General features: G+C 41.0%; 1 protein-coding gene across 1 annotated transcript in view; it reads left to right on the top strand.

The window, feature by feature from the left end:
* Positions 1-16,142, top strand: part of LOC148352542 (low-density lipoprotein receptor-related protein 1B-like) — a 583,719-nt gene that overhangs the window by 528,791 nt on the left and 38,786 nt on the right. The window contains exons 72-77 of the mRNA XM_088353080.1: positions 1,888-2,010; positions 8,775-8,915; positions 10,701-10,835; positions 11,731-11,850; positions 11,920-12,161; positions 14,793-15,016. Of these exons, the coding sequence (XP_088209206.1) occupies positions 1,888-2,010; positions 8,775-8,915; positions 10,701-10,835; positions 11,731-11,850; positions 11,920-12,161; positions 14,793-15,016 (985 nt within the window). The remainder of the gene's footprint in view (positions 1-1,887; positions 2,011-8,774; positions 8,916-10,700; positions 10,836-11,730; positions 11,851-11,919; positions 12,162-14,792; positions 15,017-16,142) is intronic.

The raw sequence follows: 16,142 nt of genomic DNA, 5'->3' as shown, positions 1-16,142 counted from the left end.
CAATACAGGGGCTTGCAAAAGTATTGCACCCTGCCCAACTCAAGAACCTTTCGACATATTGCTGTATTTCATGCTTCAACTATGGCTGTTGAAGTTATATACTATTTTATATGCTGTTTTATTCCACTTCTACTCAAAAATACTTGTCCTAAGTTTGACCTCAGCCTTGAGTGCATTTCTTAAGAAGGGTGTCGAACCTATAGCTCTTTTCATGAGGTCACCTAAAACTTTGCTCATGAATATTTCCTCTATATCATTCTAATTGATGTTTGTGCAAACCGAGTTTCGGCACGTGTGAACCCGAAGCAGCTTGCACATCATTGAGGTTTTGGTCCAGTATATTATAGTTTCATCTAATTTATAGTCAAGGTGTCACACCAACGTTACCCTGTTTAGAATTATTGACATGGGACCTCATAAAACAATGTATATGCACTGTTGAGACACTTTATTATGAAATCCCATAGAACAAACTGTAAACACCCCAAAACGCCATCCAAGTGAGAAGAGCAATTTGATTGGGTGAACCAAAGGGGGTGGGCAGATTCATGCGGACGCAGCACGCTCCCCTCTATTCCAGGGGAAGAGATCTGAAATACTTTTGTTTGCAGTATTTTGTGACATTTTTACGAAAGAACTCTGCTCGCAGCTTGATTGTTGAATTTATTATTTCCGAAAAAATGACGGCCAAAGTGAGCTTCGATGATCCCATGTAACTGCAGGAGGGAGACAAGTTTTAAGTGGTCCAACTGTGTGCAGCCATCATGTCAATATGGAATTTCTAACGCCATGCCCACTCCACCACGTGAACACTTCATCACCTTACTCTTCCCAACATTCACACATAACTTACACCTGTCACATACTCTCTTTCAAACTCCATTACCAACCTTCTCAATGTTTCCTCAGAATCAGCCACAAGCGCTGTGTCATCTGCAAACAACAACTGACAATTCAATATACAATCTAAAATGTTAAAATAATGATCAAAGATGCTCCCCTGGTTATCTCTCACTTTTTGTGATTTATTGTTTTATTGTCTGCTTCTATCTTTGGTGTTTTTCTTCCCGTTTGACAACTAAACATTTGGATTACTATCCTATGGACATGGGTTTTAGCGCACAAAAATGCGTGTATTCAAGGAATTTCAACTCCTTGCCCTGAAGAATTCTCGTGCCGGCGTGATGAGGGGCCTATCGTGGAAGAAGAGCCGGAGCTAGCGAAGCGGCTAGCGGCGTTATAAGTCTTCGGTACCGTCCGTAATCATGGTAAATGTGAACTCACGACCAAATAAGACCAACGAGTGTTGGTGGAAAACATCGAAGCGCACAGGGAGCGCAGTTGCTGTGTTTTGCGGAAACGTGGCTCACGTTTAGCACCCCGGACGCTAACGTGTAGCCACCCGGAGCTGGCTCACGTTTAGCACCCCGGACGCTAACGTGTAGCCACCCGGAGCTACCCGGAGCTATCCGGCTTCAGCGCCGCTATACAGAGACACGAAAGCCTGCGGGAATCGGAGAGGAGGCGGACTGGCTAACACGAGGTGGTGTATCCCTGGACACAAAGAAAAGATTTCCATCTGCCGCAGGGATGTCGAACTTTTGGACTAGCGTGACGTCATCCACTCCGGGCATCATGTTAATCTGTTAATAAACAACAGGGTAGACTGCTGGAGTGTGAATTTCCCTACGCGGATGAATAAAGTATCTATCTATATCTATCTAATCCAGTTCCACTTTACGATTGCGTCTCTTATTGTTGATTTTTCGAAAACAGTTTCAGTTTTTTAGCTTGGATTGGAAACCCGAAATGTGGGAATATGACAGAAAGTTCTCGTTAATGTGTGGCACGCGTTTTTGATGTGTCCTTGTTGTCTTTGATGTGCAGAAAAACTGGCGTGCCCTCCCACCAGGCCGTTCCGCTGCAGAAACGATCACGTTTGCTTGCGTGCCGACCAAGTTTGTAACAAAGTCGACGACTGCGGCGACAGCTCGGATGAGGAGGAGTGCGGTGAGTCGGGGCGCCTTTGCTCGCAGTTAGCCTTGAAAAAGGAAATAACGAGAAAAGGAAAGAGAGGAAGAACCTTGGAAAGAAAGAGAAAGAAAGAAAGAAAGAAAGATTGCAAATAAATGAGAGAAGAAATAGTTAAGTAGGTAGAGAGGAAGGTGAAGAGAAAGGAAAGAGGATTGCAAGAATGAAAGAAGGACAGAGAAGGAGAGACGGGGAGGGAGATTGAAAGGAAGGAAGGAAGGAAGGAAGGAAAGAAAGGAAAGAAATTAGATGGAAAGGAAGCAAGGAAGGAAATCAGATGGAAAGAAAGAAAGGAATTAGATGGAAAGGAAGGAAGGAAGGACATCAGATGGAAAGAAAGAAAGGAATTAGATGAAAAGGAAGGAAGGAAATTAGATGGAAAGAAAGAAATTAGATGGAAAGGAACATATTAGATGGAAATAAAAAAACAAATAAATTAGATTGAAAGAAGGAAAAAAAGACATTAGATGGAAAGAAAGAAATTAGATGGAAAGAAAGAAAGAAAATGGAAATAAAGAAAGAAAGAAAGAAAGAAAGAAAGATTGCAAATAAATGAGAGAAGAAAGAGTTAAGTAGGTATAGAGGAAGGTAAGGATGAAGAAAGAAAAAATAAAGGGAGAAAGAAAGAATCAAAATAAATAAGAAGAACGAGTTAAGTAGGTAGAGAGGAAGGTGAAAAGAAAGAAAGAAAGAAAGAAAGAAGGAAATTAGATTGAGAGAAAGAAAGATTGCAAATAAATGAGAGAAGAAAGAGTTAATTAGGTAGAGAGGACGGTGAAGAGAAAGGAAGGAGGATTGCAAGAATGAAAGAAGGACAGAGAGGAGAAAAGGGGAGGGAGAGATAGAAAGGAAGAAGGGAAGGAAATTAGATGGAAAGAAACACATTAAATGGAAATAAAAAAACAAAGAAATTAGATTGAAAGAAGGAAAAAGACATTAGATGGAAAGAAAGAAATTAGATGGAAAGAAAGAAAGAAAATGGAAATAAATAAAGAAAATTGAAATAAGGAAAGAAAATGGAAAGAAAGAAAGATTGCAAATAAATGAGAGAAGAAAGAGTTAAGTAGGTATAGAGGAAGGTAAGGATAAAGAAAGAAAGAAAAAAGAAAGGGAGAAAGAAAGATTCAAAATAAATGAGAAGAAAGAGTTAAGTAGGTAGAGAGGAAAGTGAAAAGAAAGAAAGAAGGAATGAGATGGAGAAAAAGAAAGATTGCAAATAAATGAGAGAAGAAAGAGTTAATAAGGTAGAGAGGACGGTGAAGAGAAAGGAAGGAGGATTGCAAGAATGGAAGAAGGACAGAGAGGAGAGAAGGGGAGGGAGATAGAAAGGAAGCAAGGAAGGAAAAATAGATGGAAAGAAAGAAAGAAGTTAGATGGTAAGAAAAAACAAAGAAATTAGATGGAGAGAAAGATTGCAAATACATTAGAAGAAAGAGTTAAGTAGGTAGAGAGAGGAAGGTAAGGAAAAAGAAAGAGAGAAAGAAAGAAAGAGAAAGAACGAAAAAAATATTCCAAATAAATGAGAAGAAAGAATGAAGTAGTCAGAGAAGAAGGAAGGAAGGAGGATTGCAAGAAAGAAAGGACAGAGAAGGAGAGACGGGGATGAAATAGGAAGGAAGGAAGGAAGGAAGGAAGGAAATTAGATTGCAAGGAAAGAAAGAAAAAAAATAAATTCATAGAAAGAAAGAAAGAAATTAAATTCATAGAAAGAAGGAAAGAAATTAAATTCAAAGAAGGAAAGAAATTAAATTCAAAGAAGGAAAGAAATTAGATGGAAAGAAAGAGCTCGGGAGAAACTGAAAAAAAAAAACAATAGAACAAGGCAGAAAGTAATCATTCTAGAGAGAAAGAGAGATATAGGCAGATAAAGAGAGAATCATAGAAAGATGGAGTGAAAGAAAAAGAAAGAGAAAAGGACTGAAAGAGGCAAAGAGAGAGAGGTAATTTTTGAGAGAGAGACACAGAGAGGTAGAGAGAAAAATAACAGAAGATTGAAAGAGGCAGAATTTCAGGATAAAAAAGATCGAGTGAAAGATAAAGAGAAAGATAGACAGAGAGAAAGTGCTTTACAATGTGCTCTATATTTCCCAATAGCGGCCTTGCAGCTATGTAAGACGCTAACCTGCTTATTGGGGGTATTAGGGGTTCAGTGTCTTACCCAAGGACACTTCAACATGTAACACGGACGAGCCGGGATTCGAACTGGGATCCCTTGATCCCAAGACGAGCGCTCGACCTCCTGAGCTACTGCCGCTTGGCAACAAGATTCACTTGATATAATTGTGAAGTATTTGAATGCAACACAAACTTTTTTTTCTTTTCTGTTACCTTTTTCTTTTTGTTCTCTATTTACTTTTTCCTTCTTTTTTGTCTTCCTTTTGTTTCTTTTTTCTCAGCCTTTCACTACTTTTTCATTTTGGTATTTTTTTCTTTTTTGGTCTATTCCCCCCTTCCTTTAAGTCATGTTGTGCATAATTTTACATAGAATTTGGTCATGTTGGGATGAAAGAAGCAAAAACAACCCGAAGAGCCATTTAGGACCCGAAAGAGCCGGTTCCTTTTAGTGAGCCGAGCCAAAGAAGCCGGTTCTCGACAAACTCTACTAACTTTACTCAACTTCGTTCTACTTCGACTCGACTTCGAAACTGTAACTTTGACTTAATTGGCTTCTTAATTAGTAATTTTAAGCCCTGATTTTTGTGCGCTGGCTGTATGAGACCCCACCTCGGAACGGATTCATGTTAAATCCTGGGGGTCTACTTTGTCTTTGTGAGCCCCTGTCTGCACAAAACGAATCCAGGAAATCTACCCGGTTCTTTCCACGCCGCCGATTTGAGCGATGGGCCCTGGCGAAGGGGACGAATGTCTTCATTCATATTTCACTCTTTCATCCCGTCGCTCTCTCTCCCTTCTTATCTTCTCCTCTAATTCCATCGATCCGCCCATCAATCTCTCACTCGGCTCCATTAGCTTCCCTCCATTGTCCGCCATCCATCTCTTCCATCTCACCTCCTTCCCAGCCGCTTCATTTTCTCCCTCCTTTTTTTTTTTTTTCTCTCGCCCTCCACGTCGTTGCGCAAATTCAATTTCCTACTCATCCGGATAGGTGACTGGCTGCTGCGGGATGTCAATGGAAATCGGGACCGGCTGGGGACGGCGTTTTGTATTCTCTCCTCTTCTATGTTTGATCTCCTTATCTTCTGTGATAAAACCCCGGGATACAACTGAAATCTGTTCCGGAGTGGGGTCCGTAAAGTGAAATTGACGTTTAGCGGGGGATAAAGACCAATGGTAATTAGTTATAGCCTTCAAAACCCCCGTACCCCCCCAGAAAAACAACACTAATCCTGTCTTAAGTTCAGTGCAGTATACACAGGCCACAGTCTCAACTACAGTTTACACTCAAGGTGTCATTTTTGCGGCACGTCTCTCAAGTACCGTATTTTCCGCACTATAAGCCTTTCTTTTTTTCAAAAGCTGACCATGCGCCTTATAATACAGTGCGCCTTATATATGGATCAATATTTAGTCGCAAAGTCTTGCAACTAACTTGCAGCCGCCGACTCGATTTTCCCCCGAACGCCAAGTAGTCCGCGGTGTATGCTGGGATTTATTTACCGGCGTTTCATTGGCTAACCAATGTGTCAATCATTGTTTGAATCGATCACTATTGGCTAAAGTTATTCGGAGGTCAAGGGGCGGATCCTTTTTATCATTTACAGGCTGGCATTGGCTTAAACGGCAAAACAAAGCCTGCAATTGGCCGAAAAAGATGAATTTGTATAGCACGTGGTTGACGGCATACAGAAAGCATTTTTACTATACTGTATTTGTAAATATTTTATTCTCCTGGATTTACTACACTCACGGATATAAGAGGACATTGGCTGCATATTATTATGAACACAACGCCTTCGGTGAGCTACTCCGGCTGTATATTATCCCTGTATCTTGTTTCAGACTGAACCCGATGTTTCCGTGATAAGCGGTGCAGATAATGGATGGAATGGAGTGTCTATTTTTAAATTAAACTCAATTTATTGTCATATGCACAGTAAAGTTGCGAGCGAAAAAGAAATAAGAAACTAAGGAATGGTTGGCATTTCTTGAATCCCAAGACTTTAACCTTCCGAATGATGGAACGATGCATTTGAGTGACATCGTACGGACACCGCATCCGCAAGTGTCTACGACATGTATTTGCTTCTTTGCAAGCTTTGGGAATGTTAAGGGGGTAATAAGTTGGACTGAACTATCTGACTGTTTTGTCCACGTTCCCATTGTAGCGCCTTATAATCCGGTGCGCCTTATGTATGTCAAAAATAGGACCAAAAACTATTTTTTCGGGGTGCGCCCTATAACCCGGTGCGCCTTATAGTGCGGAAAATACGGTATTTTTTATATGAAAGCTCATTGAACAATCTATGTTCACTGCTGAGACACTTTATGATGAAAACCTGCAGAACAAACTGTAAACAACTGCGGTTTAGCTTACTTTTTTCTTACAATGTATGTTATAGCTATCCATATTTTGCTATTATGGCTCTTTGGGTCAAGGTTTTCAACCACTGATGTAAAGGAAAAATAAAATGTTTGTTACCTCTGTGTGACGGGGACTGTAGATGGTCCGGTGGAGTGTCAGGTGGATGCAAAGGGGGTAGGAGATGGCGGATTAAAATGAAAAGTGAATGGTTAAAAATAATGAATAACTTAAGAAGAAATGGGACTAATGAATAATCAGTTCAATATAAAATGAGAGATACATTTTAAAAAACAATCTAAAATCAGATAAAATGCAAATTTTATTTTTAAAAATAGACATCAAAAAGACATACATATAAAAAAACTTTAATGTCATACTTAAAAATAATTTGGAAATGTTAAAAAATTGCACATTTTGAATAATTAATACCTGATTATTTTTTTTAAATTAAAATTGATTTTAAAACATTCAAAAAAACTATTTAAAATTTGAAAAAAAAGAAACAAATGTTATTTTTTTTTCTACCAAAATATAGCGAAATTTGAGTGGTCAATGAATTATTTGAACAAATAATAAAATTGAAGAGGCAAGTTTCATCTTTTTCTAACAGAAAATTAACCATTACTATATTTTTTACATCCATTTTAACAAAATACTTAACTTAACTTTTACAACTAATTCAACTCGACATATTTTTCAAATCTAAATTTTAACCAACATTATCCTTTTTATATATTTGTGAAAATAGAAATAATTACAATAACAAGTGTAAAGACGGGAACAATTTACCCGCAATGAGCGACACAACATATACACACCATGTGCTTAGCACCTCCGCTGGTTCTCAACATCTATAAGGGGAATTAGCATTTTAGCACAAAAATAAATCTTGACGCCATCGATTACATTACTGTGTATGTTGCAATATTTGTCAGTTGTGGTTTTAATATTGTCAATAAACTTTTTGCTGAGCACCAGAAGATCGTGGCTTACCGTTAGCACCGCTAACCATATCCGCCTTCCGGTCATAAAATCAGAGGCTAAACTAAACCTTACCCCCATACCAGCAGGTGGTGCTGTTGGACTCGTCATTGCAGGACACTTATACACAATCTATACAAACATATTTCAGCAAAAAAATCAACAAAAGAAGAGTTAATATTACACCCGTTACATATATACATTATATATTTGACTGTTTTCTACTACTGTATTTTCCGCACTATGAGGCGCACTGGGTTATAGGGCGCATCCCGAAAAAATAGTTTTTGGTCCTATTTTTGACATACATAAGACACATCGGATTATAAGGCGCTACAATGGGAACGTGGACAAAACAGTCAGATAGTTCAGTCCAACTTATTACCCCCTTAACATTCCGGAGGCTTGCAAAGAAGCAAATACGTGTCGTAGACACGTGCGGATGCGGTGTCCGTACGATGTCACTCAAATGCATCGTTCCATCATTCGGAAGGTTAAAGTCTTGGGATTCAAGAAATGCCAACCATTCCTTAGTTTCGATTTTCTTTTTCGCTCGCAACTTTACTGTGCATATGACAATAAACACTTGGAATTGAGTTTAATTTAAAAATAGACACTCCATTCCATCCATTATCTGCACCGCTTATCACAGAAACATCGAGTTCAGTCTGAAACAAGATACAGGGATAATATATAGCCGGAGTAGCTCACCGAAGTCGTTGTGTTCATAATAATGTGCAGCCGTGGTCCTCTTATATCCGTGAGTTTAGTAAAGCCAGGAGAGTAAAATATTTACAAATACAAAATAGTAAAAAAATGCTTTCTGTATGCCGTCAGCCACGTGCTATACGCATTCATCTTTTTTGGCCAATTGTAGGCTTTGTTTTGCCGTTTAAGCCAATGGCAGCCTGTAAATGATAAAAAGGATCCGCCCCTTGACCTCCGAATAACTTTAGCCAATAGTGATCGATTCAAATAATGACTGACACATTGGTTAGCCAATGAAACGCCGGTAAATAAATCCCAGCATACACCGCGGCCTACTTGGCGTTCGGGGGAAAATCTAGTCGGCGGCTGCAAGTTAGTTGCAAGACTTTGCGAATTAATATTGATCCATATATAAGGCGCACTGTATTATAAGGCGCATGGTCAGCTTTTGAAAAAAATAAAGGCTTTTAGGTGCGCCTTATAGTGCGGAAAATACGGTAATTGAACCTTCGGAAGCACGGACACGAATGACAAAAACTGAAAACAAAGCGATCTTTTTCCACGTTTGCAGAGGCTGCCGCCGGCCGACCCCGACCCTGCGGGAAGACCGAGTTCACCTGCAGCAATCGGCGATGCATTTCGCTCCAATTCCAATGCGACCTTTTCAACGATTGCGGCGATGGCGGCTCAGACGAGCAGGACTGTAAAGCCCGTGAGTGCCGACCGGGGTCAGGAAGTAACGGAATCCCTGTAACGGCGTTGCGTGATTAGGATACGAGAGAATATACAGTGAAGAAATGAAGTATTTGAACCTCCTGCTATTTTGCTATTCCTCCCACTTAGAAATCCTAGAAGGGTCTGAAATTTACATCGTAGTTGCATGTCTACTGTGAGAGAGATAAACTAAAAAGAAAAATCCAGAAATCACAATGCCTGATTTTTTAACGATTTATTTGTTTGATATAGTTGCAAATAAGTATTTGAACACCTGAGAAAATGAATGTTAATATTTGGTAGAGTAGCCTTCGTTTGCTATTACAGAGGTCAAACGTTTACTGTAGTTGTTCACTTGGTTTGCACACATTGCAGGAAGGATTTTGGCCCACTCCTCCACACAGATCTTCTCTAGATCAGTCGGGTTTCTGGGCTGTCGCTGAGAAACACAAAGCTTGAGCTCCTTCAAAAGATTTTCGAATGGGTTTAGGTCTGGAGCCATGCTAGAACCTTGATATGCTCTTTACGGAAGCACTCCTTGGTTTTCCTGGCTCTGTGCTTCAGGTTGTTGTCGTGTTGGAAGACCCGTCTTCAATGCGCTGACTGAGAGAAGGAGGTTGTTTCCTAAATCTCACAATACACGGCCCTAGTCATCCTCTCTTTAATGCAGAGCACTCTTCTTATCCATGTACAGAACAAAACCCCCAAAGCATGATGCTACCACCCCCATGCTTCACAGTAGGGATGGTGTTCTTCGGATTTTATTCTTTATTCTTCTTCCTCCAAACATGCTTAGTGGAATTATGACCAAAAAGTTCTATTTTAGTCTCGGGTTCAGGTCTGGAGACTGACTGGGCCACGCTAGAACCTTAATAAGCTTCTTACGGAAGCACTCCTTGGTTTTCCTGGCCGTGTGCTTCGGGTCGTTGTCGTGTTGGAAGACCCAGCCATGACCCGTCTTCAATGCTCTGACTCAGGGAAGGAGGTTGTTCCCTAAAATCTTACAAAACATGGTCCCAGTCATCGTCTCTTTAATGCAGAGCATTCTTCCTATCCATGTACAGAAAAAAAACCCCAAAGCATGATGCTACCACCCCCATGCTTCACAGTAGGGATGGTGTTCTTCGGATTTTATTCTTTATTCTTCATCCTCCAAACATGCTTAGTGGAATTATGACCAAAAAGTTCTATTTTAGTCTCAGGTTCAGGTCTGGAGACTGACTGGGCCATGCTAGAACCTTGATATGCTTCTTACAGAGCCACTCCTTGTTTTTTTGTGTGCTTCGGATCGGTGTCGTGTTGGAAGACCCAGCCATCTTCAATGTTCTGACTGAGGGAAGGAGGTTGTTCCCCTGTTCATCTTTAAAAAAGCATGCATTGTGAATTCTGGATTTTTGTTTTTAGTTTATCTCTCTCACAGTGGAAATTCACCTACAATGAAAATTTCATACCCCCTCCATGATTTCTAAGTGGGAGAAAGAACTATGTGCTAATTTTTCAAGGCTATTTTTGAGCAAGGTGTCCTCACCACACATTTTTCAATAGATTCCATTTTTCAAGTAAGCTTTCCAACCTTGGTGTCGAACCCATCAAAGACCCCCAGGTTATAGCAAGGCCGGGCCGCATCCCTTTCTCAAAATGTCTCTCCGACTCCGGGTTTGCCGCGAAAGGCGGCGCTGTCCTTTCGACTTCTCGCACATGAAAAGCAAAACGCAGCGGGTGTCCCGGTATCGAGGGGAAGGCGTGTCGGCATCAAAGGCGGCCGGTGTTTTTGTGTTTGCAGTCTCCAGCGGCGACGTATGCGGCAAGAAAAGCAACCCGTGCGGCGATGATGCCGTCTGCAATAACAGTAACGCCAACGCAGCTTGTCGGTGCAAAGTTGGATTCAAGAGGGACCTCAAGACGGGGCAGTGTCAAGGTACCCCATGATGGTCTTTGTTGCAAAAACCTCCACGGAATTTGACAGATATTTTCGTTTATCCGATGAGACGATTATTTAGGCTCAGATGCAGCCCAGCCTCTCTCTCCCTCCCTCCTTCTGTCTCTGACGCTACCCACCCCACACAAGACAATTATCTAGGCTCAGATGCAGCCCAGCCTCTCTCTCCCTCCCTCCCTCTGTCTCTGATGCTACCCACCCCACACAAGACAATTATCTAGGCTCAGATGCAGCCCAGCCTCTCTCTCCCTCCCTCCCACTGTCTCTGACGCTACCCACCCCGCACGAGACGATTATCTAGGCTCAAATGCAGCCCAGCCTCTTTCTCTCTCCCTCCCTCTGTCTCTTACGCTACCCACCCCGCACGAGACAATTATGTAGGCTCAGATGCAGCCCAGCCTCTGTCTCCCTGACTTCCTCCCTCCCTCCCTCTGTCTCTGACGCTACCCACCCCTCAAAAGACGATTATCTAGGCTCAGATGCAGCCCAGCCTCTCTCCTTTTCCCTCCCTCTTTCTCTTATTTCTTTCTCTCTCTTTTTCTTTCTCGCTAATCGACTAGTCCGGCCCCCGACAGAATGTTATATCGTGTGGCCCCCGAGTTAAAATGAGTTTGACACCCCTGCTTTAGACCCAACAAAAATAACTGCTTCAGTGACTCCGCCCCCAGTCGCTTATCCAATCGGAAGGCGCGGGGTGGGTAGCGTCAGAGACACAAGGCGGGATGGAGGGAGAGAGAGGCTTGGCTGCATCTGAGCCTGACGAATGAATAACATTTCCTGGATCTCTTTTCATATCGTGGGGCGTTCTGGTCCCAATTCGCCGGATAATGAAGGTTTAAATCTTCTGAAATATTTGTTGCGTCCCCAATTTCAGAGACAAACGAGTGCCTGCAGTTTGACACGTGTCCTCATTACTGCACCAACACCAAAGGATCGTTCAAATGCTCGTGCGACAGAAATTACAAGGAAATCGACGGAAACTGCGTGGCCAAAGGTAAGCCGGCGATGTTTTTCCCCTTCTTTTGACTCAACCGACCGAATCCCTTCCGACCGACTTGCCCAGGTACGGAGGACCGGATCCTCTACGTGGCCAACGACACGGAAATCCGGAGTTTCGCGCACCCGTTTAATCGGAGCCACGGACAAAAAGTCTTGGCGCAAATCGAGGACAACGCTCGGATTATCGGGATGGACGCTCTCTTTCAGCGGCAGAAGTTCATCTGGGCCACGCAATTCAACCCGGGCGGAATTTTTTACAAAGACAGCGCAGAAAGGAGTCAAACAAAGAGCAATATCCGAAATATCGTGAGTAACTCTTTCCTGTTGTTTGAACCAATTGGAGCTCGTAAGTATTATTACCCACCAATGGAAAGGTATGCACCTCAAATATAAAATAAAAATCTGAAATAAAAACGATAAGATAAAAGTTAAAATAGATAGATGTCTAGATAGATAGATGTCAAGAAAGATGTCTAGATAGATTTCTAGATAGATAGATGGATAGATAGATAGATAGATAGATAGATAGATAGATCTTTAGTTAGATCTAGATAGATAGATAGATAGATAGATAGATAGATAGATCTTTAGTTAGATCTAGATAGATAGATAGATAGATAGATAGATAGATAGATAGATCTTTAGTTAGATCTAGATAGATAGATAGATAGATCTTTAGTTAGATCTAGATAGATAGATAGATCTTTAGTCAGATCTAGATAGATAGATAGATCTTTAGTCAGATCTAGATAGATAGATGTCTAGATAGATAGATGTCAAGATAGATGTCTGGATAGATGTCTAGATAGATAGATGTCTGGATAGATGTCTGGATAGATGTCTAGATAGATAAATGTCTGGATAGATGTCTAGATAGATGTCTAGATAGATAGATGTCTAGATAGATAGATAGATAGTAAGATAGATAGATAGATAGATAGATCTTTAGTTAGATCTAGATAGATAGATAGATCTTTAGTTAGATCTAGATAGATAGATAGATCTTTAGTTAGATCTAGATAGATAGATGTCTAGATAGATAGATGGATAGAGGTCTAGATTTCCAGATAGATAGATGTCTAGATAGATAGATGTCAAGATAGATGTCTGGATAGATGTCTAGATAGATAGATGTCTAGATAGATAGATGTCAAGATAGATGTCTAGATAGATAGATAGATAGATGTCTAGATAGATAGATGTCTAGATAGATAGATGTCTGGATAGATGTCTGGATAGATGTCTAGATAGATAGATAGATAGATAATTTATCCATCCCCGTAGGGAAATTCAGACTTCCAGCAGTATCCTTGTGTTGAAAAATAGAATAATAGAATAAAATATATAGAATACAAAAATACCCAATAAAACATGTTGATATAGAGTATTTAAACATAATAAAAAATACTAAAATAGGAGAGCAAAAAAAACAAAATAAAAAATAAAAATAGGCTAATATGCAAATGTGGGGGTGGGGTTTAATGTGGGATTATACTCCCACAGGTGGAGTTAAAGAGCCTCATGGCATGAGGAATAAGTTTCTTCTTCAAATTATGGAAGTATTTTTTCTTACTTTACTACAAAAATTCTCACCAGTCCGATCATGTTTCTCATTTTATTAAAATCGTATGTATTTTGAAGTAAAATGAGAAAAATGATAATAAAAGAGTATTCTATTTGATAAATGAAGAAACACATTATTTAATCAGTGTTGTGCCTTCTAGTGATTAAAACAAATGTAATTGATATAAATACAAGGCAAAAACTAGAATACCTATGTTAATTTTTATAAATATTCATTGGTCAAAAAAATGTGTATACCTTCGAAATAGTGAAATCCCTTTTTAAAGTCTCCGCCATGTTTGTTTGGCATCTTGCTGCTATGCCGTGCTCTCGGTGCTGGTTTACGTTCGCTTTAGACAATACAGTGTTATTTAGTGGTCAAATATTACCCACCATGGCTTTAAACAGCAGTGTGTAATATTTAGTGCCTCCTAGTGGTGAAAAAAACTTCATTTGATTACTAAGTTTGTTTTTATCCCATCGTACTATTGTTAATTTCTATTAATATTCGTAGTTTGAGAAATTTGTATATATTTTACATAGATATTCAAGATGGCGGCGCGCGCGAGTGCAGCGGCTTCGCGTGTCTCTATTCTATTCTAGTTGAATCACTGTCTAAGGTCGCCGCTATGTTAGTTTGGCATCTTGCTGCTACGCTGTGCTTTGTTGGCACTGGTTTTTGTTCGTATTAGATGATACAGTGCCACCTAGCGGTCAAATATTACCCACCAGGGTTTTACACGGCAGTGTTTAATATTTAGTGCCTCCTAGTGGTGAAAAAAACTTCATTTGAATACTAAGTTTATGTTTTTATGCCATAGTACTATTGTTAATTTCTATAAATATTCGTAGTCTGAGAAATTTGTATATATTTTACATAGATATTGAAGATGGCGGCGCGCGCGAGTGCAGCGGCTTCGCGTGTCTCTATTCTATTCTAGTTGAATCACTGTCTAAGGTCGCCGCTATGTTAGTTTGGCATCTTGCTGATACCCTGTGCTTTGTTGGCACTGGTTTTTGTTCGTATAAGACAATACAGTGCCAACTTGCGGTCAAATATTACCCATCAGGGCTTTAAACGGGCAGTGTGTAATATTCAGTGCCCCCTAGTGGTGAAAATGCCATAGTACTATTGCTAATTTCTATAAATATTAGTTGGTTGAGAAATTTGTATAAATTTTACATAGTGGAATCCCTGTCTAAGGTCGCCGCTATGTATATTTGGCATCTTGCTGCTACGCCGTGCTTTGTTGGCATTGGTTTTCGTTCGTATTAGACAATATAGTGTCACCTAGTGGTCAAATAATACACATTGGGGGTTTAAGTGAATTATTATGAGAAAAAAAATCACGTTTTATGTGTTTCTTCCATCAGTGTTCGGACTTCAGACGCCCGAGAGACATTTCAGCCGACTGGATCACGGGGAACATCTACTGGACCGATCACTCTCGCATGCACTGGTTTAGCTATTACACGGCGCACTGGACCCGATTGCGATATTCCATAAACGTCGGACAACTCGGGGGACCCAATTGCACCCGATTGATTACCGATATCGCCGGGGAGCCCTACGCCATCGCCGTCAACCCCGTCCGAGGGTAAGTGAGATTGGAGAGAATTTCCAGGAGAAGCACGATAGCTCTCGTTTTCTGCGTGTGTCCTGCGTTTGTCCTCCGTTCTCCTTCGCTCGTCTCTTCCCTTCCCGTGTCCCCTGAGTGAGAGTCTCTCACTGTCCTCCATTGGTGCATCTTCTCTATTTCCGAGTTGTTTCTGGTACTCTGAAGAAGCATTGACTTCCGCTACCGTATTTTCCATTCATTTGAAGCTGGCCTCAATGGCCTGCTTCGTTGTCCTGAACCGAAAACCAATGCGCTCTGCCGGCCTGTTCCCGGAAATCGTCCACCGGGGGTAATGGATTGCGGCCACAAACATGAATTTCATATTAGGCGGGTCAGAACAGCATGCCGCCTACCGGTCCTCGCTTGCAGTCATATGGGATTGGGGATAATGTATTGTGGCAAAAAAACCAAAACAACCAGGCTTAAAAAAGTGCACGCTTCTAGCCCAAGCTTTCAGCGATAGTTGACCAGGGATAATAGATCACAGCCAAATTGGTGGAGTTCCTTTTAGGCTGGCCACAATGGCACACTTCAGTGGCCTGAATTGAAAACAAATGCACTCTGCCGGCCTTTTCACAGAAATCGTCCACTAGGGGTAATGGATTGCGGCCACAAACGTGAATTTCATCTTAAGCGGGTCGGGACAGCATGCCCCCTAATAAAAGTGCCTTCTACCGGTCCTCGCTTGCAGTAATATGGGATTGGGGATAATGTATTGTGGACAAAACAAAACACTAGTCTTAAAAAAGTGTGAGCTTGCAGCCCAAGCTTTCACCGATAGTTGACTGGGGATAATAGATCACGGGCAAACCCAGTGGAGTTCATTTCAAGCTGGGCGGAATGGCACATTTCAGTGGCCTGAACTGAAAACAGATGTGCTCTGCCGGCCTGTTCCCAGAAATCGTCCACTGGTGGTAATGGATTGAGACCACAAACATGAATTTCATATTAGGCGGGTCAGAACAGCATGCCCCTTACTGGTCCTAGCTTGCAGTCATATGGGATTGGGGATAATGTATTATAGAAAAAAAAGGGCCGCCACCAGGCTTTAAAAAAGTGCGCTCTTCCAGCCCCAGCTTTTAGCAATAGTTGACTTGGGATAATA

This window comes from Urocampus carinirostris, chromosome 14 (genome assembly GCF_059441175.1).
Source record: "Urocampus carinirostris isolate Australia breed hairy pipefish chromosome 14, RoL_Ucar_1.0, whole genome shotgun sequence".
NCBI lineage: Eukaryota > Metazoa > Chordata > Actinopteri > Syngnathiformes > Syngnathidae > Urocampus > Urocampus carinirostris.
This window is presented reverse-complemented; position numbering and strand designations above follow the sequence as displayed.